Here is a 26230-nt window from a genome sequence, read left to right as displayed (position 1 = left end):
GACTGCACAAAGTAAAACATTGTATTAATATAACAGAAACAACACAACAGAGCGAGACGAATCACAGACCAGAGACACAAACATCCTATTTTGTATTCCAGAGGCTGGAGCGTTGGGATGTATACTGTACATGCTGAGAGCTGTTTAATCCACGTTTATGTCTCATTATCATCGAACTACGTCAGGAAGCAGCTGTGATGGTGACCGGAGGGAAACCACGGCCGGAGAGGAGGAAACAGGCTGACAGGTGGAATAATGTGTTTGTTTTTTTCCATCTCGGTTTCAGAAAAGAATCAAAAAGAAATGCAGAGGATGAAGTGAGATAAATATATTAATGATGTAAAGCAGGTTCAGAGTGACACAAACAGAATATTAGAAGTTGATGTACGTTTAAGTTCAACTCCTGATTTTCTGTCAGTGAAGTTTAAATCTGTCAACAACTTCCTGTTCCTTCTTCTGTTCCTACTCATTATAAATGAATCTTGGTTTAAGAGGATCAGCAGTTTTCTCTTAATGCATTTTGAACAAAGTGTTTCCCAGAAGGATCCACCTCCTCACTCTGATATCACTCTGTATATTCTGTTTCACAGATCCAACCCTCTCAGTATTGGTACACTGCATTTTGGTGAACCGTGTTGAACGATGTCTGAAGAAAGTGAAGAAGACTCTAAATGAATATCTGGTGAAGATGTTTCCCATCAGGCCTTTTGTCTCAGTTAGAGCGCTGCAGCTTCACAGTCTGGTACAAAGGAAACGAGCTGCAGAACGAGTCAGATGTTCACTGGTCCTTGATGTTTCACACAGTTGTGTTCAGATACTGTGATGTTGATCTGAGGAGAACTGCTGACTGAGAGCAGCTTAGTCAAGAAGTAGTTACTGTAGACATGGGAAGATAAAGGTGGACAAAATCAAGATGATTTCATGTTGTAGAAAACATTTCATCTTTGTTTTTTTTATCTTCAGTGAAACATGAGAGATAAAATGAGGGCAGGAGAGGTTAACGAGTGGAGGTTCACACTGTGGCTGGATCATTAAAATGACACTGAAGCTGAAGATGTGGTGTTGTACACTCTCTTCCTCATGGACAGAATATATTAAACTAATAAACTCAATCTCTGAAATGTTATTATACATGACACAGTAATGTCAAATACGATGGTGTGTATGAGAGACAGGAGGATGTCGTATTCATGTTTGTGCACATGTGTAAAATGAGTCCAACACGTTTTTAAACTATTTTTGCACACGCTGAGATAAACATTCACTTCCTGTTGAAACTGGTGAAATTTCTCTCTTTGATCTAATATTTATGTGTCAAATCAGCAAAATGACGACATTTTTGCACATAGTTAATAGCATCAGTGTTTTGTTGAAACTGTTTTCTCAGCATGAACTAACAGCATGTTGCTGGTCACACTGTAAACTAATGTCAAAAACAAAATGATGAGAACAAAGTCTCAGATCTTTCTCACACCTGAATGACACTTTGGAAGATTCAAGGGCCTCTTGGAGCAGAAACACGATCAGACTGATCAACATATAAACATACAGGATGAAGACTTACTGACATCTATCAAATGTCATTGAAAAGCCTGGATGGAAATAAATTCAGCCTTTGAATGAAGATCACATGAGTGTTTAACCAAGAAAAGTTCATGAAGGAGTTTGACGACAGTGAGTCAGAAGAGTCACACTGAGAAAAGTAAAGAGGAAGTCAAAAGGGTCAAACGGCTTTAAGTGTGATGGAAACAAAGTGCAGCTACAGACACAAACAGACAGCTACTGTGACCCTGCCAGCTGTTATCTGCTACTGAGACCAACCTGACTGCCAAGAGTCCAGCGGAGGACACGAGCACCGAGTCCAGTCTGGACTGAACGACCACATGAGGCTCAGCTCAGCTCCACTGACGGAGCTCCTCTGGTTTCTACACTCATGTAGTGGAGCTGATGGTCTGTGTCACCTGCTGGTTCTTATTCCACAGAGAGACGGAGTGTGACACGATGTTCCAGCAGCTCACACACACTGAAGAAAAGAGATCGGTGCTCTTTATGTTAAATCTATACTGTATTCCCAACACAGACTCTTTCTGATGTGATCCATGTCCTCATAATGTGTCTTGTTTGAGGACACGGCAGCAGATCTCGTCTCCATCATCAGCCTCTGATCACAAACACAAACCACTGTATGACTCAACAACAACCGACCTGCTGTACAGTGAAACAAAGTGCTGCTCTCTGTTCTACTCACACTGCTGAGTGTTGGTGCCCGACTGAAACTAAAGCCTCTGTATTCATCCTCACTGTTCACCACCAGCTTGTTATTCAGTACACAATCTGATAGAAGTTAATAGACAATAATGGAGTCGTAACCCAGCGTGTAATTAGGTGGTCAGCCTTTAAAACCTTTTGATTAGAATACTTATCTGATTACCCACAATCCCCTGGTTCCATCAGGGAAGCAATTATCTCGTCGCTCATCTGTGGCCATCGCATAAAGAATATCTGATCAGAGTTCAGTGGCTGAAACAGTGACAGAGGACGGAGACAACCCAGCGTTTAAACAGCAGCTCTCACTGGGATCATCAGTTTATGTTGGACTGCAACAAACAACACGAACAAGAGAACAAATACAACAGTCACATGTTTGACTGTTCCATTCTGTGACAGTGTTCACACATATACTGTACACACAAAGACACACTCTGTGACAGCATCCATCTGAGATGACAGGCAGCACCAGCGGATGAAGCAGGCTGACTAAGACATCTATTGTGTGACACTCCACCCTTTCACTCGCTTTTCAGACGATCAGCAGCTGGTCTTCTTCTCCGCTGGCAGACAGCTGGATTTGACCATTTTCTCCACAGTCATCTCTCCTCCTCCATCATCAGTCCTCTCCATCAGCCAGGTCTGTTATCAGCTTCCTGTGTTGGCTCTGTTGAGATGTCAGCTGATAGCTTACTGTCCTCCACAGAGACTGGACTAAAGGCTGAGTGTGTGTCACAGCGCCGTGTGGCCATTTAACCAGGAGACACACTGAGGCCTGCTGGACCGACTCTGGTCCTGGTTGATGGAGCTGATGCCTTTATCTTTAGCTGTGATTCAATTCTTCATCTCCATGTTTAGTCTTTGTCTCTCCAATGCTTCTATGAACTCCTCATTACAGCCTGATGCTGCAGATATTAATGTTCATCAAGTGCAGTAAAAAGTGAAAGATCCTGAACATGAAAATGAGCCAGTGTCTAATATAATTTCTCTAATTTCATTGTATAAATTCATAACAACACAAGCAGAGTTTTGAGTGAGTCATAAATAAGTAACAGTGTCAAAAGGTCACGATGAGAAAGTGTTCACTCCCAGAAGATCTCACCTCTGGAGCTGACTCATCAAATACTGGAACAAACCTGCACTCATTTATTTATCTTTTTATTTACGGGTCTGACGGCTCAGCACACAAACAGTTTAAGGTTAATAAGCCAAACTATTCGATGTGAATGATGTCATGTAAAACTCAGATTTTAATGCTGATGTTACTTATAAGCTAGAAGAAGGTTATTAAAATCCATCTCTGCCAGGAGCGTCTACATCTTCCCTGATATTAGCTGGACCACAGTTCAGTAAATACTGATACATGTGGGCTGGCAGCAGATCATTACAATGTACAAAGAGCACCTTTGTACATTTTAATGATCTGCTGCTGAATAATGAATGGCTTGAAGCCATTTCATTTCTCCTGGATATGCATTTTCATATTACAGTCTGACGGTGTTTGTAATGTAACAGCATCCAGTTCCTGAGTGCAGTTTTTAAATGAATGAAGCGTCACATTAGTGGCTGGTTTTCTTCTTCTGTTGTTGTTGTTGCAGACGGTGAAACACTGAAAGCAAAGACCAGTGAAAATACAACTATTCTCCTCTAACTGTCTATCAATCATCTCTGCCTTCCTCCTCCTCCTCCTCTGTGAATACAGATCACAGCTGCTGGATGTCTGTTCACAGCAAAGCAGCGTCATGTTTTATACAGGACAGTTATTAGTCACATGACTGCCAGAGGTCGACTACCAGACACAGAGTTCAGTAGTGGAGAAGATGGAAAAATAACACACACACACATACACACACACGCACACACACACACACACACACACACACACACACATTCTTGTACTTGCTGCATAGTGAGGTCCGATGAAAAAGACTCACAAAGCGAGGACCGGCACTTCCACTCTACAGACCAACATAAAAATAGCATTTCTTGACAGTAGAGGGCACCCTTAACCTATACACCAGCTTAGATTTTGCGAAAGACAAAGTTTCAGAAAAAAGATTTTAACCACCAAAGTGGGGACCAGAAACTTAGTTTGTGAGATTATTGTTTTACAGTATTTCACTGGGATTATTAACTGAGATATGCTTACTCTAGGCCTACTGAGGACAGATTTGGCATAATTCCATGGTATAATACTCTGTTTTTACCTTATGAAGTTATGAAATGCTTAATTTTAGAACATATAATCCTCAATAGCCAATTTCGTTCATTATAAATTTACTGTCATTAAGCAAATTTTTAAATTGGGTTTATTTTTGATATTTGATTGCTGAATATTCATGAAAAAAAATGGACAAATCAGCAAGGCCCCACATAAATGTGCATTTTATTGCAAAACATTGCAAAGAAAAGCTTATAAATAACATAAACATAAATTGTTTGTCTGCCAACTCCATACAACATTTCAACATTGGCAACTTGTAGCCAGCAGCGTGGTTCTTAGTGAACAGATCTGCATCATATCCCTTAACACTAGGTAACTTTATGAATCATAGACTCCTTTTAGAATGCCACTTAACTATCTCATTATAGACAAAGTATTTAATGTCTACCCATATTCTGGTGTTAAATACAGGAGACTCTTTACCAGTGCAGAGCAGGCAGTCATCTTTTGCTGGTACTTTCCTGAGAGCTACAAACTATGCCGCTTGACAGCAGTTCTCTCCTCAGCAGAACAGGGTCTCTTTCTGTGCACGTTTGAAGCACCTAGAAATGGGAACACAGAGTTAACTGTTGGATATGTTTACCATTTTAAAATCATCCTTCATTAAAACAAAGTCACACAACATATGTAAGTGCTAATTTGCAAAGCAAAGCAAAATAAACCAGAAGGCCTATTTTAAAGAAATCAAAGCTAATAGCTGAGCTCAGGTAATAAAAAGCCTCTGTGATCAATCCAACATGTATCTTCTCTAAATAAGTTGGAGAAATAGTCACTGTTTGATCCCTACCTCCTCATCTCCATTAGTGGATCAAGAACAGAATTCTTACTGTACATGGGTTACTGAGACATATGCATTATTTATAAGTGTAATTATGTCAAAATTAAAGGGCTACAAAATTTCAGCAGAGATTTCAACAAAGCTCATAGGAGGTAGTTGATTCATACAGTGAAGTACATAAGTAATAATGCAGCTATCAAGAGTGGGAATATCTCCTCTGTTTGTTAAAAGCTTTGTTTTAAAACCAGAGTGGATACATGGAAAGACAACCAGTAAAATATATTAAGCCAATTTATGTTTTTAATTCATGAATATAAAAGTCTGATCTCCTCTCACTTTTATCATAACTTTAGATTATACCTAAAATGTCTAACTTTCATGTAATAATTGTGACATTCAATCTTTAACTAATCTCTTATCATGGTTGATATTATCATTACCACGTCTTCATCTCTTCAAATTTTGAGGTTGTTCTCAAAAGAAAATTCTTGCTTTTAGAGAATTACCAGTTTTAACAGCAGCACCTCATCATCATCACTCTCATCGTCATCATCATCATGTCCTCGTGTAGTTACAGCTTCCCATCGGTACACAACAGGAGTTCTTGTAGGGGTTGGACCTGGCAGATCTCCATCTGTAAGACAGCACACGTTAGTGTGAGACATCTACAATCAGTCTGAGCACATGATTTGATCCATTGTGAGCTGGTTACAACAACATCGTAAGCATTAAACATGTCAGCAATATATTTAGGGTCCAGACCATTTAGTGACAACTGGGCTATAACTTAAACATTGAATTTGATAGCAAATCTGACTGGAAGTCAGAGTAAAGACCTGAAAACTGGTGTAATGTGCTTTTTCTGTCTAGTGTTCACAAAGCCATCACTTACCCTCATCATCATCACCCTCATGTCTTCGTGTAGTTACAGCTTCCTGTTGGTGCTCAACAGGAGAACTTATAAGGATCAGATCTGGCAGATCTCCATCTGTAAGACAGCAGATATTAGTACAGCGACATATACAATAAGTTTGAGCACATGATTTGATCCATTGTGAGCTGGTTACAACAACATCGTAAGCATTAAACATGTCAGCAATATATTTAGGGTCCAGACCATTTAGTGACAACTGGGCTATAACTTAAACATTGAATTTGATAGCAAATCTGACTGGAAGTCAGAGTAAAGACCTGAAAACTGGTGTAATGTGCTTTTTCTGTCTAGTGTTCACAAAGCCATCACTTACCCTCATCATCATCACCCTCATGTCTTCGTGTAGTTACAGCTTCCTGTTGGTGCTCAACAGGAGAACTTATAAGGATCAGATCTGGCAGATCTCCATCTGTAAGACAGCAGATATTAGTACAGCGACATATACAATAAGTTTGAGCACATAATTTGATCCATTGTGAGCTGGTTACAACAACATCGTAAGCATTAAACATGTCAGCAATATATTTAGGGTCCAGACCATTTAGTGACAACTGGGCTATAACTTAAACATTGAATTTGATAGCAAATCTGACTGGAAGTCAGAGTAAAGACCTGAAAACTGGTGTAATGTGCTTTTTCTGTCTAGTGTTCACAAAGCCATCACTTACCCTCATCATCATCACCCTCATGTCTTCGTGTAGTTACAGCTTCCTGTTGGTGCTCAACAGGAGAACTTATAAGGATCAGATCTGGCAGATCTCCATCTGTAAGACAGCAGATATTAGTACAGCGACATATACAATAAGTTTGAGCACATAATTTGATCCATTGTGAGCTGGTTACAACAACATCGTAAGCATTAAACACGTCAGCAATATATTTAGGGTCCAGACCATTTAGTGACAACTGGGCTATAACTTAAACATTGAATTTAATAGCAAATCTGACTGGAAGTCAGTGTAAAGACCTGAAAACTGGTGTAATGTGCTTTTTCTGTCTAGTGTTCACAAAGCCATCACTTACCCTCATCATCATCACCCTCATGTCTTCGTGTAGTTACAGCTTCCTGTTGGTGCTCAACAGGAGAACTTATAAGGATCAGATCTGGCAGATCTCCATCTGTAAGACAGCAGATATTAGTACAGCGACATATACAATAAGTTTGAGCACATAATTTGATCCATTGTGAGCTGGTTACAACAACATCGTAAGCATTAAACATGTCAGCAATATATTTAGGGTCCAGACCATTTAGTGACAACTGGGCTATAACTTAAACATTGAATTTGATAGCAAATCTGACTAGAAGTCAGAGTAAAGACCTGAAAACTGGTGTAATGTGCTTTTTCTGTCTAGTGTTCACAAAGCCATCACTTACCCTCATCATCATCACCCTCATGTCTTCGTGTAGTTACAGCTTCCTGTTGGTGCTCAACAGGAGAACTTATAAGGATCAGATCTGGCAGATCTCCATCTGTAAGACAGCAGATATTAGTACAGCGACATATACAATAAGTTTGAGCACATAATTTGATCCATTGTGAGCTGGTTACAACAACATCGTAAGCATTAAACATGTCAGCAATATATTTAGGGTCCAGACCATTTAGTGACAACTGGGCTATAACTTAAACATTGAATTTGATAGCAAATCTGACTAGAAGTCAGAGTAAAGACCTGAAAACTGGTGTAATGTGCTTTTTCTGTCTAGTGTTCACAAAGCCATCACTTACCCTCATCATCATCACCCTCATGTCTTCGTGTAGTTACAGCTTCCTGTTGGTGCTCAACAGGAGAACTTATAAGGATCAGATCTGGCAGATCTCCATCTGTAAGACAGCAGATATTAGTACAGCGACATATACAATAAGTTTGAGCACATAATTTGATCCATTGTGAGCTGGTTACAACAACATCGTAAGCATTAAACATGTCAGCAATATATTTAGGGTCCAGACCATTTAGTGACAACTGGGCTATAACTTAAACATTGAATTTGATAGCAAATCTGACTGGAAGTCAGAGTAAAGACCTGAAAACTGGTGTAATGTGCTTTTTCTGTCTAGTGTTCACAAAGCCATCACTTACCCTCATCATCATCACCCTCATGTCTTCGTGTAGTTACAGCTTCCTGTTGGTGCTCAACAGGAGAACTTATAAGGATCAGATCTGGCAGATCTCCATCTGTAAGACAGCAGATATTAGTACAGCGACATATACAATCAGTTTGAGCACATGATTTGATCCATTGTGAGCTGGTTACAACACCATCATAAGCATCAAACATTTCAGCAATATATTTAGTGACTCTCTGGCAATAAGTAAAACAGATATGAGTATAGAGACATCTGCTATTAGTCCACTTGCACTTATGATTTTGAATGACTACTTTTTCTTGCCCACTTAACATGAAGAATAGCAGTGGAGACCTAGGTTATAGGATGCCATGCGAAATACTTCTGATTGGAGAAATTTTTTTGATACTTCTGTATCACAGTAGTCTGCATTACTGAAGGTACTGTATGTATTGAGAATAACCTAGATGTGATTCTTCTTTTGCCTGTAATGCAGCTGCATGTCATTATTTGCCCAATCTGTGGTCTGATTACAAGTAATAAGTAATTAACACTATAATCCTCTACAAGCTATCAAATCACTTGGCAAACTGCTAAGCTGAACAGTAACTGAGTAACAGAGTAACATCAGAATTAAACAATAAAAACTGCTGAATTAGCCTGAAATTTGCTAAGAGAGAGTCATGAATGCTCAAGCTGAGCTACTGTACTAAAAGCGTGTCACTAAATCAGGAGAAGGTGTCAGAGTGACAGGATGCAGTAACCACAGTAACTCGCACACACACCTTCCGTGCGCACAGCATGGGACCAGCAACATGTGAACAAATTATATAAAATACAACAGCAACTTTCCAGCCTTTGTGTGATGATTGAGTGAGTCCCTGCTGAGACTGCAGCCTGGGACAGAACATATTTAGCTCCTCCAGGAGGTGCACCCAAATTTTATGTTTGAAAAAATTAACACAGAGCAAATGGATTTCAGTAAATACGCCAGTACTGTTACATTTTCAAGTAAAACAGCCTTTGATAAGACTTGAAAATAATATAGCGTAAAGACGAAGTATGATTCATTAAAAAGCACTGTTTCCCCTACCATTCATAAAAAGAAAAGCATTTTATTAGTGGAATCTAACATATGACATAACACTATCTGACAACATTATTTAACTGTTGGTTCATATGAAGCCCAAGCAGAAGAACCAGTCAGGGGACAAAGCCTGCACGGTCCAAAATTAACACCAACCAAGCACTATATGTGAGAAAATCTGTAGAATAACGCCACAGTGTAGAGAATAAAAACTGTTTTGGTGTCATTTATAAGCTCCTATTTCAATCTCTCCTATGCTGTCTGTGTTTGAGTTTCACAGTTCACATAAGCCCTGGAGCTTCATGTTGCCTTCATGTGCACATCAGTTTTACCACAGTGCAGTTGTCAGATTTTATGAAGACTGACCTGTGTCGAACTGACCTGTGTCTGGCTGTGCTAACACTGCTTAACGTAGTAGCTTCCTCACAGTTCCTGTTAGCCTTGTGCTTAGCTTCGCATCAGCTATGCTAATGTACCATCTGGCTAGCATGCTCTCTTCACTCACCGCTGAACCACGCAGTTATACTCGTTAACCACAATCTCACTTTCATCTCAAACACACCACTTGCAAACAGCCAGACAGAAGAAAAAAAAAAGGCTTACCTCGATTACTGCATAATTCAGTTTGCATTTTTGGTGATGACTCCTTAGTTTTTATCCTCCGTTTGGCTGTCTCCATGAGGTGCAGGTGGACAGAATAGTCTTGCTGCTGACCGAAGTTTCACCTTGCCACTTGGGCTCATGGAGAGCTCTGATTGGCTGAATCTTAATTTGCACATTCCAGAAGTGGGGGGAGGGGTAGGAGAAGCATGAGCAGAGCATGCCCTTTTCTCTTGCTCAGTAAAAGAGAGTTGCCTGAAAGCTTGAGAAGGATTTAGATTTTTCTCTGGCTTTGAATAAATATAAAATGTAATCACATTTTCCCAAAACCAGATAAAGTTGCCCAGATTGTACAAAATAGACCCAAATATTTATCTCAGAAGAATTACTTTTTTAACTTTATTTTATTTTATTTTTTAGATAACAGTATCAATAATATTGGGCTTTTTTCATTTCACCAAAGCTGAGCAAAACAGGAAAAAATCTTGCTCTAATCAAGCAGCATCCAATAGCAATTCAATTTCCATAGACCCCCATGTTAAAATGCCCAACTTCACAGTAGAAATAAATATATTTACAGCCTAGCACAAAAAATGTTTTTGGTCTCTAGAACACAAATTATTTTATAACTCACTCATTTAAATTATATTAAGGATGAATATTAAGGTTCTGAATAATAAGGAGCGTCGCAGTTTCACCAAGCCAATGCTAACCAGGAGTACTCATCAGCATTTTAGTGGTGTCAGTGCTTTTTGGATAATTTTTCCTGCAAATATTGAACAAATAACAAAGCTTGCTGTGTGGTTACTTTTATCACAGAGTAGTACAGCCTATTACTTTGCTGAGTGGAGCAGAGAGACAGATGCCAGCACAGACAGAGCTGACAGTCGGGGAGCTGCAGAGAGAAGCTTCAGGAGGGGGAGACTCCTCTACCAAAGCTTTGTCCTCCACAGCTCCCCAACTGTCTGTCTCTACTCTCTGTTGGGTCTGCTGGAGTGGAGTGGGGGAAAAGACACTGGAGAATAACATCCGGATCTTCTGGTTAATTTCAATTAGCTAACTTGCTGTGAACACAAGCACAGACTCTGCTGTTGCACACTAGATAACAGTTAATGTACGTCATGGTATTCTGGCAGTTGGCAAATAAACCCGCTGTCAAACTCGTGCAAGTAACTATGCTTTGTCTGATGACATTGTGTAACACTTCATATATGGTGAGAGCAGGGCATGATGTCAAAGTCACCTGCTGTTTGCTTGTTGCAGAGTTGCCACTGACAGTGCGTTGTTTTTAAAAAGACTTTACATTTGATAAATGCCAGGACTCAACTGTATGAAACACTGCAAAAGGAAGTCATCCTGCGACACACACTTGCTGCTAACGCCATATATGTTAAACAGCTGTTAATGACCCCTTACATAATGAATTGTTCCAGATTGATTTTAAAATTGATCAGATTGTTACATAACAAATAGCTGATTATAAGGTCCTTATTTCCTTAGTAGTAATTGTTTTGTGTAACCTGCATTCAAGCATACTGGTCACGACATCACGTTGTTTCATCCTTTAGCCCTATATGGTATAAATCACATTATTTCAGATCAAGTATTCATCGATGATGTAATTCATTCATTTTTTATACCAAATTGACTAGATTGACAGAGCTTCCTTCATTACAGTGGGTTATTTAACTAAAATCCTCAGTTTGAGATGGGCTTTCTTTCCCAATTTGTTAGGTCACGTCATTTCATCCTTTAGCTGATTTTAGAAATCATTCAAATATTCACACACTGTTCATTTCATTTATGAGAATGCATTGCGGCTGGGATACTTGATGGTGCAGACTCCAAAGCAAAACTGACAGAGAGTAGGCAAGGTAACAGCGTTGACTGGCAGCAAAGTTCGGTGCATGGACAAAAGACAAACTGGCAACAGACACGGGAAACACAGGGACTAAACATACACACGAGGTAATAAGGTGAAAGTAATCAGGGTGGGGGAAGACAATCAGGGAGGAGGACAAAACCACACAAGCAGGGAAGGGGGAATCTGAAACAAGGAGAGGTAAATACATGATAACTGAATATTGGCATGGAGATGTTTTCAGGGTGGGAGTCTCATCATACCTGTAAGTTTTGGGGCAGATTCCACCATGTACAGCTGAGTTATAACAGCTTCCTTCTTTTGCTTGCGAAACATCAAAGTTCACCACCCATGCCCTTCAACAAAATCTCAAGCTTTGACCAACTTTTGACCTCTTATGATGGCACATTCCACAGAAATGTGAGGGCATATTTTTCACTTCACGACAACACGTAGCCATCATTTTACTGAACGCAACAGTGCCCTGGGTGTCCTTCTTACTTGAGTGGTTCAGGAGTTATGAAGGTAAAAGTTTTCATGGTTCACTTTGCATGATGACCTCCTGACCTTTCAAACATAAAGGCCCATAACTTAGGAATTGAAGGGGCTAGGGACATGGATCAGACTGGTCTTGAAAACCCTCCAGGAGCTCTACAAACATTTGTCAGAACCAGGTCTGTAGCCCAGTGTTTTAGGGCTAAGCTCCAGTTTGAGTTAGGGGGTTAGGATTACTGCTTGTCCACTGCACTCAAATCAATCTCTCCACAATCTCAGCAGTAATTATTGATGCAGATGGATTTGAGGGTGGAGTGGTGGACTGTGCTGTGTGTGTTGGAAGTATTAATGACCAGTTCTCTGTTTTTTTTCAGCTGTACATAGCTGTCCATACATCACTGTGTGAAGTGGGCAATGGAAATTTTGATAGCTTAACGAGTTATCGTCACTGAGGAATGCAAGTATAGCAGTGTGTCACCAGAATATTTTGAATAGGTTGTGATGGGTGAGGGACAGAGGGACTCGGTCTACAAATGACTTGAAGATCATAGGCTTGATCCATAACAACAATGATATGGCACACAGAGATGAGGTGCAAAACCTGACAATTTGATGTTCCACCAGTTATCTATGTTGAACAACAAGAAGACAAAGGAGATTATACTGGACTTCAGGAGGAAGTGGAAAAATCATAACCCAATTTTAATCAGTAGTGAAGCAGTGGAGAGTGTCTCCAGTTTTAAATTTCAGGGGGTGAACAGTACTGAAGAACTCTCTGGGCCTGTCATACATTTACTGTCATTGGGAAGGTACAACAGCATCTCTTCTTGAGGAAGCTGAGGAGAGCTGGTTTGCCACAGATCTAAATCTGAATCCTTAATGCCAGTTATGTCATTTGTTAGCAACAAAGTTATTTTCATGTAAAGCTCACTCTCTTAGGGTTCAGTATCCACCCATTTTGCCATGCCTGTGCCTTAAATCCATATTAAATGAACATTTCTCCAATCATCAAATTTTGTGCAAAGTTTCATGAGTTGACAAGCATCTTTAGTCTCTCCCAAAAGCCACTTACTTTAAGGTGAAAAGAAAGAAGGAAAGAAGGAAAGAAAGAAAGATGGAAGGAAAGATAATCAGAGCAATTTCAAGAGGGTCCATGCACTTTCAGTGCTCAGGACCTAGTAAGCTCAATAAATATATTAATCTACATTTAATTATTTTCAAAAAACAATAAGAATTGCAAATGTCAAGTACAAAACTATTTATTATAGCTGTAAGCACAACATAACAGAGGACTACATGCTTTGCAGTTGTGGAATAATTTGGGTGCAGTACCAGAAAATCGCCTGTAGTGGGAGCCAGAGAGCAAAACTGTGTGAAAATCAGGAGTGGAAAAACGGATTCTTGCACCAAAATGAGGACTTTTGAGAGAAACGGAGTATAGCATGTTTACAACCTTAGGAAGTGATTTCAGTGAAAACAAAGTGAGGACCGGCCAAAATGTCCTCACTTCCCAAAAATGACCTCACTTTGTTGGTTAAAAACTCATTCTGGTCCTCAGTATGTGGTAAGTACAAGAACACACACACACACACACACACACACAAACAGACACCCTGCATCAATTCACAGCTGTTTGTTTCTGTAACATCTGTGACTCAACAACACCAGCCTCCTACACGTGTCAACAGTCGATGCTGCACTGAGACACCAGATGGACACAGTTTGATTTGTCACAGTGTTCAGAGGAGATCATTTCATGGTTTAGGTAACTCTGTGTGTGTGTGTGTGTGTGTGTGTGTGTGTGTGTGTGTGTGTGTGTGTGTGTGTGTGTGTGTGTGTGTGTGTGTGTGTGTGTGTGTGTGCGTGTGTGTGTGTGTGTGTGCGTGTGTGTGTGTGTGTGAAATCAAAGCAACAATCAAAGCCAAATAGAACCTCCACAGCAACATTCCATTCCGGGCCTACGTATATCAAGGGCAGGTTCACAGGACAACAGCTCTTCAGACTGACTTTTCATCGAGCGCAGTCACAGTCGTGTTAACGTGAGAAAGAAAAGTGAGGAACAAGGTGATGATATCTGTTTATCAGAGACAACAAGAGCAGTTTTATGAGACAGAATATACCAGCTGAATGAACTGGAGTACTCTAGCGAGTGCAAGAAGAGACATGTCTTATTTATATATATATATATATATATATATATATATATATATATATATATATATATATATATATATATATATATATATATATATATATATGTGTGTGTGTGTGTGTCTCAAAACCACTCATTAGATATATCTGGTATTTCCTTCTTTCCTTCTTTGTTTTTTGTGTATTTCCCCAGTAAAGGATCAAACATGCTTATCTCGTGATATGTTATGTTATGTTGTCTTATCATCTAGTTGAATTGAATACATGTAAAAAGACTTTAAACACAGGTTTACCCAATTCATATAAATGACTTGTTTTCATCATATAGGCTCACCATCATTTGATTCAGGCCTATTAATAATTCAGCATTGTCAGGTGGTTTTGTGTTGAAGATTTATTCTTTGTTCTAATAATAAATAGACTCTGAAAACCTGGCATCCAGTGTTGTCTTCAGGTACTATCAGAAATAAATTGGTGTGTGTGTCTGTGTGTGTGCGTGTGTGCGTGTGTGCGTGTGTGCGTGTGTGTGTGTGTGTGTGTGTGTGTGTGTGTGTGTGTGTGTGTGTGTGTGCTATTAATACCAACATGTATCCCTTCTCCAGTGTTTGTATCCTGCTGCCGTGACTCTTCATCTTCACACCGTCCTGTGTGCTCGATCTGATTCACAGCAGCAGACATAATGTGGCTGCTTTGACTGACAGCTTCACATTGAAACTGTCCATCTCTACTGTCATGATTACTGCTTCTGAATCTGCAGCACGCATGTGTTAGAACACATAGAACATGTTTTCACTGCTGGGATATCTATAGTTCACCTACTTATATATCTTACAGAGTTTGCAGACAGAATACCAGCTTAGTGGCTGAGAAACACTGGCACACTTAATTATTTACTTCTCTGTTGTATCAATCCACCACTGAAAATCAAATGAAACCACTCGACTGAGACCGCCCTGTACAACAAAACTCAAGCTAAATGTTGTTAAAAGCTCTGAATGGATCACAAACAAACATGTTTCTGTTCCAGAAGCAGAACCGCTCTGTGTAACGGCCACAACCACATTTAGTTTCTGTGGGAATTTCACTGTGCTTAATGGATGACTGCATCAGAGTATTATCCAGGAGCTCCAGTAATCAAAATGATTTTAATCACTGAAATTAGTATCTGTGCTTTTCCCAAGATAACACTATCATCCAAATGGTTCTCTTTAATACATAAATTACACATATTTTTCTACAGAATGTGCCAAGCTCGCAGAACAGGAGGAAACATGGCAGCCCGACACCTTTGAGGGATATAAATGAGCACAGTGAAGAAGAAAGACCACAAAACCTCACTTCATCATAACACAATAAATACAGGATTTACAACAACACACAGAAACATCCTGTCACACATGTTAATGAGACATTAATGACCAGATGAAATCATTCAGACTGATGATCATCTGTTACCATTAAAGCTCCACAAAAGTCCAGAGTTGTCTTTTCACTTCCCCTTTCTCTCTCTCTCTCTCTCTCTCTCTCTCTCTCTCTCTCTCTCTCTCTCTCTCTCTCTCTCTGTATGAGTCATGGTGATGAAAGTTGTCCTTCCTCTTCTTGTGACGGTTTCAAAGACACCAGCAGAACTTTTTTTTCCTCCACCATCTATTTGACATTCTGTCAGGGAACACACTGAATCTCACATCTGTCATTATATCCTGAATAATGTGAGTGGAGACAGTCTGAACCATCAGAGAGGCATCTTTCTGATATGAATCCTGAGTTTGTTCATTTTGTCAGTATTAATATCATCTGCAGAGGACTCACACATCTGAGTGATGATTATAAAAAAATACAGCGTTAATGTTGACATGCAAAAATAAACTGTGAGTCACTGACATAATGACCTTTTCTTTGTGAGGTCCTAACTCAGTAACATTCACGGTGTCGTGCACCTTTTCCAGTTCCAGTCAACAGATACAAACAGAGGAACAGCACTTCTCAACAGGGGGAACATATGATACATGTTTAAAAAAGACAGTCATCTTGGCTCTGAAAATCAATTTGTTTGTACCGTCTGTACCAGGACATCAGCTCGTACAACATGTCATGATTTTATTTATGTATTCACTTTTTGTTCTATCCAAACAAATAGAACAGACCGTGGATAATTACCATTCACACCATGTTTGTTCTGTTCTCATGTCCTCTGACCACCAGCTCATGTGTCAGAGTTTTGTTTAGTTTCCTGAGGCTGATTCGGAGGAAAAGAACTTGTTGTAGAGTTTTAGTGTCTACAACCTTCAAACTACAGAGTCAGTGGAAGTGGAGAGCGGCTGTAAACACACAGCAGGCCGTCAGGAGCAGATCAGATGGGGAACAGGTTTCAAAGTGTGTCACCACGAAAACTCAAATGAATTTCACCTCCAGACTGTGTCTCCTTCATCAGCCCCAGAAGACCAAACTCTGACTCTGGCAGATTCTTCCTCCTCTGCTTGTTGACATTCTTCACCTTCCCACTCTCCACTCTTCCTCCCTCCAAATGATATTTTGTTGTTACAAAATCACATTATTCAAATGTCTTCATAAATATTTATGACGAGGTATGAGGGAGGCCGGTGGAGGTTTTCTGCTTCCACCTTTCTGCTTGTTGTAATTATCCCACTGAATGTGAGCGATGCAGAGAGAGAAGGTGAGAGATATTTTTAACGATTCATCTGAAAGGAAAACTGTTCACCCACATTGATCGACCAGATAACCCTCCAGAATCTACCCTGAATTTTACCGTCTCCTCTGTCTGACATGTTTACCGCTGATTCATATTTGTTTGTGCTCCTGCTGCTCTCTCCTGCTGTCTCATGTCTGTGATGTTGGACAGGATCAGTCATGTCTCACCTGTCCATCAGCCTCCTGACCACCTGTTACAGCACCCGCCTCCCCAGCTGCACCTGATTGGCTTGTCAGACTGCCAGTCCTAACTCTTCCTTCAGCACGTCGTCACATTCTTTCAATTTACTGTTCAGCTCACTGTGTCCTGTCTGCCTGCTGCTTCTCTCATCCTCAGGTAAGTTTGACGTTGCTCACCTGTTGCAGGATGTAAACCTGTTTAATCTGTTAGTAAAATCTCCATTAACTATATTTATCATGCTTCTGTTGCTTTATACTTTGTTTGTCTAGACATTGTGTTTAACACTCAAAATTGTGGATTCTAGCAACACATTTTTCAGCCACCCTCTATCGAGCATTTAGTCAAGTATCTTCTAATAAAACACATTTTCCTACAATACAATTAAGAAAACATAAACTCAACACATCTGTTTGTCATCTAAAGATCTGAGACTTTTTCTTGAACTCAGAGTTTGAGCACAAACTGGTTAAAATCTGTATCAGTGAGCTCTCCTCGTTTGTCGAGATACACAACAGCTCTGGTGACATTCGTGTAGTCAGCCTGCCAACAACATCCTCCCTCAGAACCTGCAACATCTGTGTAATGATACTGGGTGATTAAACTGCTCATATTAAAGTGGCCTCTTATTGTGACCAGTCCAACACACACCTGTTCACTAATCCTGCTGTTTAATCAGCATCTTGATATGCCACATCTGTCAGGTGGATGGAGTATCTTGAAAAAAAGGAGTGTTAACTACCATTTTACTTGTTTTGGAAGTCTTGTGTTTTACTGCAACTTGTGAAAAATGGGAACAAGAGCTAAAGTGTTGAGTTTAATTTTGTTGTGTGTAGACTGGATGGGTACAATTAGTGTTGAGTGCTTGGTATTTACTAATGTAATGAAAAACAGACTCGTTAAGATGGAGTTTATTCTTCTACAGTCAGATCAAATCAACTGATCTTGAATTGACAACAACAACTTCAGCAGTTTCAGAAGCCACATCAGAGTCAGAGAGCACAGACACCTTCAGTTTATTCCTTTGGGGTTTAAAGAGTTTGTGCAGAGCAGCTCACCTGAATCAGCACTCAGTGTGAACAGAATGAGCAGAATGAAACTTTAAAATCCTTGTTTTATTCTCCCTGACAGAAATCTAAGAGGACTGAATAATGATTAGAATCGTGTTCTTCTGCATCTGATCCTCATGAGTCTCCTCACACAGATCAGCAGGCTGAGCTGTCACCATGTTAATAAGAGCAGTGGGTGTGTGATTCCATCACCCGAACACACACAGTGTGTGCTGCTCTACAACTGATGGAGACAGACTCACACTGCTGCACTGACTCACACATCAGCGTGTTCTGGTCCATGTCGCTGTGTGTGTGTGTGTCTCAGTGGGACAGAAGAATCTCAGCAGAGGCAGAAACCTGCAGGAAGTTTTGTAAAGTCAAGAAGACTCGACTTTATGAATACAGCCCAAAATCACAGTCACATTGCCTGAAGCTTTGTGTTCTTCTAGGCAGGATGCCAACAACGTTGGTCTTTGTCTGTCAGTCAGAGAGCTGTAACACAACTCTCAGCCAGTCTCTCTCCTACAGCACAGAGTCCCATCCACAGTGCCAGGGTGTCATTGTAAACCTTTATCATTGTGCCCTCTCCACTCTCGTATCTCACCTCTGGGACAGATTGTTGCTCTTGGCTCGCTCCCTGTTCCCAGCGTGGCCTTTACTAAGACAGACAGAATTTAATTTCACCTCTGACTGTGCACAGCCTTCAGCATCCAGAAGAGCATCTCTTGTTTTCAGTCATAAGAAAGATCATAACACCGTCCAGAGGTCAATGCACAGCAAAGCTGCAACTTCCAGGGAGCTGTGTGCATGTGACTGTGTCTCTGACCTCAGTGAATATTACATCTATTAACAACCATGTCATCAATGAACAACAAGCAGCTACATAAAGCTGTTGGACAGAACTCATCCTCTGAGCCAGACAACTTGTTCCAGCTCATCTAAGAGGAAACCAGTCTTGTGCCAAGAGAGCAGAGCCAGAATCAGCTTCAGTCCACATCAAAAATAAATCACTGGTCAGCATTAATCTTCTTAAGAGGATTGTGAAGATGCCTTTCATTGACTTTGGACAGAAACTCTTTGCTGCCTGACAGCTGCTGATGTGACGCCATCAAAGAATTATTACCAAGATGACACAGAATATAATCATCTCTATGAAGCAGAACAAGTTCATTAAAACACAAAGACGTGTCCTGTCACATGATGATCCAGGCTGGTTCTGTAATGTCTGTATGTTAGGTCACTGATAGCTGACAGATCTGTAACATTTTCTCTCTCTTTAACTCCAGCAGAGAGGCGGAGCTGTTTATAATACCAGGTTATTATTCATTCAGCTGTCCATCACAGTCAAGCGGTTCAGATGGAGGTCTGAATTAGAGCTTTTAGTATGAAGCTGTTCAGGTGAGACCACACACAGGAACAGCTCTGTGGTCAGAGCCAAGTCTGATCCATGGTGGAGCTTCCATGGATCAGACTTGTTCAGCACGTCTCACAGAACAAGTCCTTTAATACTGATTGGTTACATTGTCCCTGCTCATGTAGGAGCTCATGTACAGGTCAGATCTTCACTGCTTTAACCGTCACTGAGTTCTGTTGTCCTGGTAAACAACACAACAATGAGGGAGGATGACAACTTTGTGTTTCTAACAGCAGAGAGTTGCTATTATTGCAAGAATGTGGTGCTTGATTGAGAGACAAATAACTTCAGCACAAGTTAAAAAGCAGAGGATGTTCAGATGAATATTTTTATGTGGGTTTTCATCTCCAGTGAAAATGGGAAACTGACTGAGACTGAATAAGAAACAGTTTAGTCCCACATGGCTGAGAGCAGCGAGACCTGGCATAATAGATGAGACATGATCTCACCTGGTGAGAGATTCTGCTACATCAATATTAATAATGGAGGATTTTAGAGGCTGTGGGTCGTGTGGGAGGATACATAGGCCGGAGGAAAACACGCAGTGCATCCATATTCCATGAAGACATTTAAGTCCTGAACTTACTGTGGATTTAAAAAAGGATCAAGTGTCTGAAATGGAGATCAGTGCTTAAACTCTCAATAAACATACACAACACGCATCCTCACAGGACGATTTGTGTTTAAGACTAGCTGAGCTTTAATTCATGGGTTTTCTGATGTGGTGATAATATTAGACTGTTCACTGAGTCAGCTCAATTACAAAAACACACTTTTATTCATAGGATGAACAAATGTTGTTTTCTTGATTTAAACAATTTACATAATTTTACAATGATTTCAAGAAGCCGACACATCTGTTAAATTAACTTGAACACAGAGCCACAGTAACATGAGCCTCAAACAACAGAGAAATGATTTAATGGCATTCAGAATCCAAACCAAACTCAGTCCAGGAGCAGCTGAGCCTGCAGCAGCTCTTCAGTCACTAAAGCTCTTTCTTGTACAGACAATGAATTCATGAGGACAATAATAAGCACTAATTAGATTTTCTAGTGGAAAGCACATGAGCTCACATTAGCCTCCTGACTTACACATGTAAATGTAGACCTGGTCCTGCTGAGTGAACAGCTGACAGTGTTTTCCCTTTGTGAGTGAGTAATAATATCCAGCTGTTCTGCCACAAAGCTTTACTGCCACTGGAGAGCTCTGCATGACGTACACAAGCTCCAGGAGCTGTGTGTTTAATAAGAGAGGGGAGAAGTGGGAGTCTCTGGATATATTCACTCATTATTAATGCTGACTGGTGCCTGGCAGCAGAGCATGACTCAGCGTTCAGCTGAGAGACAGAAGTCTGTCAGACGACACAGGGAAATGGTTAAAGGTGTAACTTCTCTCTTTGTTCATCACCTCCTCTCTGTCTACACAAAGCCAGCTGAAGTTTCTCTGCACCACCTGATGTGGTCTGAATCAAGCCTCAGGTTTTGGAGCTCCGTCACTTCTCACTCTGCACGTTGTTTTCTTCCACCAGCTCTACAGAGTGGAGGAAACGACAGAAGAGCAGCTCCACAATCAGACATCCCAACATCTATCCATGGAGCGACGCTGCACATCAGAAAAGAATCAGATCACTGCCCCGACAGTAAGTGACACTGAGCTGAGGCAGGAGCATTAAACCAGGCCGATGCAGGCGTGGTGCACATCGGACAGACGGATGGATCGGACCGAGGCGGCACTTCCTGTCCTCTCCTTCCTGACAGCAGCCGGATGGTTTTCAAACGGAGCTGTGAGGATTTAGATCTTATTAGGATGTCACAGTGACTGACAGCCAGTGAAGTGGCTGGAAATCACTCAGTTTACCAACAGGTGACAAAGTGACAACCCACAGAATGAACACTCTGGGTTAAATAATTCAGCTGTGCATCACTTCTGCAGCCTTCATGACGAAACGTGTCAGTCATCTGTCAAACCACATCAAGTGTCCACAGATGTGTTACAGTTTAAATTCACCTCAGAATGAAGATTCAACAGTTCTGGTCTGAAGGGGTGACCCCTATCAAATGAGCCTGACCCCGACCCAGAGCCAAGAGGAGGAGAGAGCATCTGTACAGTGACATCAACCTTTCATCACTGTCTCATCAGAGAACAGTCAGTGGAGCCCTGATCTCCAGGTGCAACGTCTCTCTTAATGTCCTGTGATAATAAGTCAGTGTGACGGTGGCTGGTGAGCAGAACAGCTCACCTGGAGGGAACATTTACTCAGAGGTGGACTTGAGAAAGACAGAGTGTGAAAGAGAGAAACTAGAGAAGGAGACAGTCAGGGAGACATGTTTAACCCTCAGGGCTCCATCTGTGTGTCTACATGGTGTGTGATGGCCTCAGGAGAGGCAGCTGCTGTGTCAGTGATAGAAATGTGAAGCGTTTGGTTAAACTGTGGTAACCTCCACCCTCTATCATAGTGTGTGTTACAATATAATGTCCCCACACTCACTGTTGTTACTTTGACAAGTGTCAGCAGACACAGAGCTACATCTCACATGTTCAGTGGTTTCTGAACTGTTGATGTCATCAGTGGACATCATCTGTCAGTGATACAACAGACTGGATCTGATACAGAGCGTCCATCAGGACATGAACATGGACAGTGTTTGCAGACATCCAGTGAAATCTCTGGAGGTGTCTTTGGAATTAGCAGTCTGTTCTTCACTGGACTGAAGTGCACGACACTTCAGCTGGAAGAGCTTTCAAGTTCCTCTTCAAGGCAAACATGCAGGTGTGAAGACCAGAGGAGTCGATCTTTAAACAAAAAAAGAAACTCTTTAATGTTCAGTTCTCTTAGAGGTGCTGACTTGAAATAACTTAGAAATGCATCAACCTAAGAATGACTTCTCTGCAGCGATATCACACTCTCAACATCTTTTTTTTTTTTTCTTCCCCACTAAAACTAACTTTCCAGTCAATCTACAGCATCTGTACCATTTTTTTAAACCATCTATACATGTGATCACATAGAAAGACTTCCACCAGCTCATCTCTACTTTAGTTCTTTCTTGTGCTGAAATGATCTGATTGAATCATGTAATCACACAGTATATAAGTTCTGCTGCTTTGAGTCTCTTGATGAAATCAGAGGACAGAAGTTGTGTGGGTTTATGGGAGTTGTTGTCTTCACTGTCAAACAGTCACCACTGCTGATTAAAACCAAGCAGAAATGTTCCCAGTCTGTTTTAAAGGTTTAATACATTATGTCTGGTCACGTCGGCCTACAGGAGGACAGCAGAGGGTAAAGAGAAGTTCAAACAGTGTCTGATTGATTAAAATGACATTTGATCTGTCAGATGTGGTGCTGTGGGGAGGTTTTAAATCCTCTTCTCAAACACTGTTTATAATGGGCATGATTAATAATCCTAATATAACCAACAGACCTCTGAAATGACATTTTAAATGACTCATCTGCTCTACATGTCAAATAGAACAGTGACAGAGGTGAAGTTCAGGTGTTTAGTATGTAAAATACACACAAGAGAGTATTTTTACACATTTAATTGTTTTGTTTTTTACGTGTCTACAGATATCCAGCCGATCACAATCATCACTGAATTACTGTAACTGATGGACACTATTGTTTTGTTCATTGCTTCTGCTGTAATAAGTTTAAAGAAACCTTTTTTTTCTGATTTTCTGAAGTCTGCTCTAAATTGTATTCTCTCCTGTGTTTATGACAAGGAGCCTCAGGAAGGTCGTGGTAAGACTGTTGCCAAGGAAAATGGCACTGGTGAGTTAGTGAGGACAGAATGTGCTCCTGACCTTCAGTCTTCATCTGAACGGGGAAAACCTTCACTCAGCAGACTGCTGGAGGTGTTTTTGTTCTTTCCTGCAGTCAAACATGAAGTGTTAATCCCAGCGGGAGCTCTGCTCCAGAGATCAGAAGGAGACAAACACTGAATACAGTAGAACTTCTGCTCTGATCTCACTGTACTGTGATCACAGACACATTGCTGTGCTGATGACTGCAGGCTGAAATACTGAACAGCACTAAAACCTTTAGTGATAGAACATGTCCTGAAAAAATAATAGTATAAATGTCATGTCAACATCTTTCAGTGTTCCAGTTTTAATTAAAGTGGCAACAGACAGTTCTGTTATTAAAGCTTCATAAAAAGTTCTCATTGGTTTCTGTCAGACATCGCTCCACATGAGTCCTCAAACTCAAAGACATGCAGTGACAGCAACGTTTGTTTCATCTCATCAACATCCTGTATTTCAGTTCGGCTGTGACGTCAGATCAGCAGAGGAAAAGTTGGCCATCTGAACCTCCTGCAGAGAGCGAGGCACATTTTTGTGTGAAGTTAGTGGAATAAATGTTTCTGGGAGGAGTCCCACCGGTCGACACTGGAAGACTGGCTGCTCAAGAATGAGAGCAATGAAAAGAGAGCCGGGTGCTGTAAAAGAAGAGTGGGTGCTCTGCTGGGAGAGTGGGTGGTGAGTGTGTGATGCTGAGAGTGCTGCCTTGAACCAGTGCTACAGCCACTGAGGCCATTTCAAGTGTTTCTCAGTAGAAATACAGTTTCTTGTGACCAGTGCAGACGTCTCCAGTGTGGCTGTAAATTCCATCTGTTCTATATTTTCTACCTCGCTGACGTCGAGAAAAACTGCTAAAGGAAACTCAGTAAAAATGGTTCTGCTGCTCGTTGTTGTCCCTGTGGTGTGTCGATGCTTTCTCACCTTTGAGGAATCTTTGTGTGCAGTGATGTCAGAACACACAACATGTTTGTTCTCTGTATGAATGAAAAAGTGAGACAGGTCAGTGGAGTTTACTGATCGCAGTCATCACAACACATGTCGTTAGAAACAAAGAGTTATTTCTGATAATGATTTGTGTGTGTGTGTGTGTGTGTGTGTGTGTGTGTGTGTGTCTGTGTGTGTGTGTGTGTGTGTGTGTGTAGTTGTGTATTTATGTGTGTTTGAGACCACAAGTGTGTTTCTCAGCATGATGACCGCTGACAGAACCAGTGAAGGAAAAACAGGCATCATTAAACTGCCTGACAGCATCCGTCTGGGAAGACGGGACAGAGATAATAAATGTAGAAGCTGTGAGAGAGACATTTTCTCTCTCTGTTTTTCACACACACACACACACACACACACACACACACACACACACACACACACACACACACACACACACACACACTCACTCAGGCACACTTCCATTCCTCTCTCAACTAATAAATGAAGCCTTCCCGCTTCCTGGCAGCCATTTTCTCCCTCCTTCCTTCTTCTCCATCATCTCCATCCAGTATCAAGTTTGTCTTGATGTCTCTGCTGATCTGTTTCTCAGTCAGACATCAGACTCCATCTACATTCACAGCCAGCAGAGCAGCTTCTTCAGTCTCTTCATCACCACCAGCAGCATGTTTGCATCGTGTACTGCACAAGAAAGTCAGCCAGCTGAAGCTGCTTTACACTGAGGACGCTCAGATAACCAAGAACAGCTCACAGCTTCTGACTCTGCTCACACATTATTCCAAGAACCTGTGAAGCAGCACAAATCACCTCTGATCCTCACACCACACCAGTCAGACAGGAGGAGAGCAGAGCGGCGTCTTCACTACTGAACAATTAAAGCCAGCAGTCGACCTCTGGGTTTATACTCCACACATTCAGCTCTGACGAAACAACTTCCTGTCAGCATGTGTACATGATCTGTTTTGATTAACGTTGCCTTTCTTTTCCCACCAGAATCTGGAAGAGTCAGCACTCTGCTTTTATATTAAATATGTGATCTCATGATGAAGACTGACACAAGCTCTGAGACTGAATCACTGAAGTTGGTCACCTTTGACCAACAACCTGAATATGATCAGTGACATATCACTCCCACCATTGTTAATACATGACACGGCACAAATTGATGATGGATGAACGTTTGTTCGCCAGAGTGATCTCCCCTCAGTGCCACAGAGCTAATACAGGATTTATAGAGTTCCTCTGCCTCGAGTATCTGCTGCAGTTCAGAGAGAGTCGAGCCGATTTCTCTGGAGAAAGTCACTTATATGTGTGGGCTCACTTTTACATATTTATGTGCTCATGGTGTCCCGAGGACAATCTGTGATGTTAAAGCCATGATGTGTCATCATTTAGGTACACGCTGAGCAGTAGGTAGTTTCATAATGACTCACCTCATGGAGGGCAGGTAACAGATCACAGTGTCAGAATACTTTCTACAAAAGATTAAAGCTTCAAACGCAGACAGTCGCCATGACAGGACAAGTCCTGCAGCAAAGCTACCAGTCCAGTAAAATCTCTGATTACAGGCAGTTCCTCAGGATTTTACACTTCTGTGATCACAATCTGATGACTGGAGGGAAAACAAGCGCTCCTCATCACACTCCCTCATTAGA

At 41.0% G+C, this 26230-nt stretch overlaps 1 protein-coding gene and 1 long non-coding RNA gene across 10 annotated transcripts; one reads left to right on the top strand and one right to left on the bottom strand.

The window, feature by feature from the left end:
- LOC119012159 (sarcoplasmic reticulum histidine-rich calcium-binding protein-like) lies at positions 1–14508 on the bottom strand. 8 transcript variants are annotated; one of them, XM_037085765.1, is made up of 12 exons: positions 9970–14508; positions 8293–8388; positions 7938–8033; positions 7583–7678; positions 7228–7323; positions 6873–6968; positions 6518–6613; positions 6163–6258; positions 5777–5904; positions 2249–5034; positions 1475–2161; positions 1–876 (listed from the first exon to the last, which is right to left on the bottom strand). In XM_037085765.1, the coding sequence occupies exons 1-10, from the start codon at positions 10043–10045 to the stop codon at positions 4933–4935; spliced, it is 978 nt and encodes a 325-aa protein (XP_036941660.1). In that variant the 5' UTR covers positions 10046–14508; the 3' UTR covers positions 1–876; positions 1475–2161; positions 2249–4932. The 8 variants fall into 8 exon arrangements, with proteins under 8 accessions (XP_036941660.1, XP_036941631.1, XP_036941614.1 ...); XM_037085736.1 differs by lacking the exon at positions 9970–14508 and having other exon boundaries at positions 1–275; positions 559–876; positions 8293–9963; XM_037085719.1 differs by lacking the exon at positions 9970–14508 and having other exon boundaries at positions 1475–1592; positions 1822–2161; positions 8293–9963.
- Positions 14509–15323: 815 nt separating this feature from the next.
- LOC119012190 lies at positions 15324–24450 on the top strand. 2 transcript variants are annotated; one of them, XR_005072391.1, is made up of 4 exons: positions 15324–17519; positions 18265–19425; positions 19699–19810; positions 21358–24450. It is a non-coding gene; the product is annotated as an uncharacterized LOC119012190 (long non-coding RNA). The 2 variants fall into 2 exon arrangements; XR_005072392.1 differs by lacking the exon at positions 18265–19425.
- Positions 24451–26230: the final 1780 nt, after the last annotated feature.

This window comes from Acanthopagrus latus, chromosome 2 (assembly GCF_904848185.1).
Source record: "Acanthopagrus latus isolate v.2019 chromosome 2, fAcaLat1.1, whole genome shotgun sequence".
Taxonomy (NCBI): domain Eukaryota; kingdom Metazoa; phylum Chordata; class Actinopteri; order Spariformes; family Sparidae; genus Acanthopagrus; species Acanthopagrus latus.
The sequence above is the reverse complement of the archived record's forward strand: the minus strand, read 5'-3'. Positions and strand labels throughout refer to the sequence as shown.

Coding starts and splice junctions, on each gene's coding strand:
- LOC119012159 (XM_037085704.1), bottom strand. CDS start 8,614: ATGTTAAGTGGGCAAGAAAAAGTAGTCATTCAAAATCATAAGTGCAAG. Junction 8,034..8,292: donor TGAGGGTGATGATGATGAGG/GTAAGTGATGGC, acceptor GCTGTCTTACAG/ATGGAGATCTGCCAGATCTG. Junction 6,259..6,517: donor TGAGGGTGATGATGATGAGG/GTAAGTGATGGC, acceptor GCTGTCTTACAG/ATGGAGATCTGCCAGATCTG.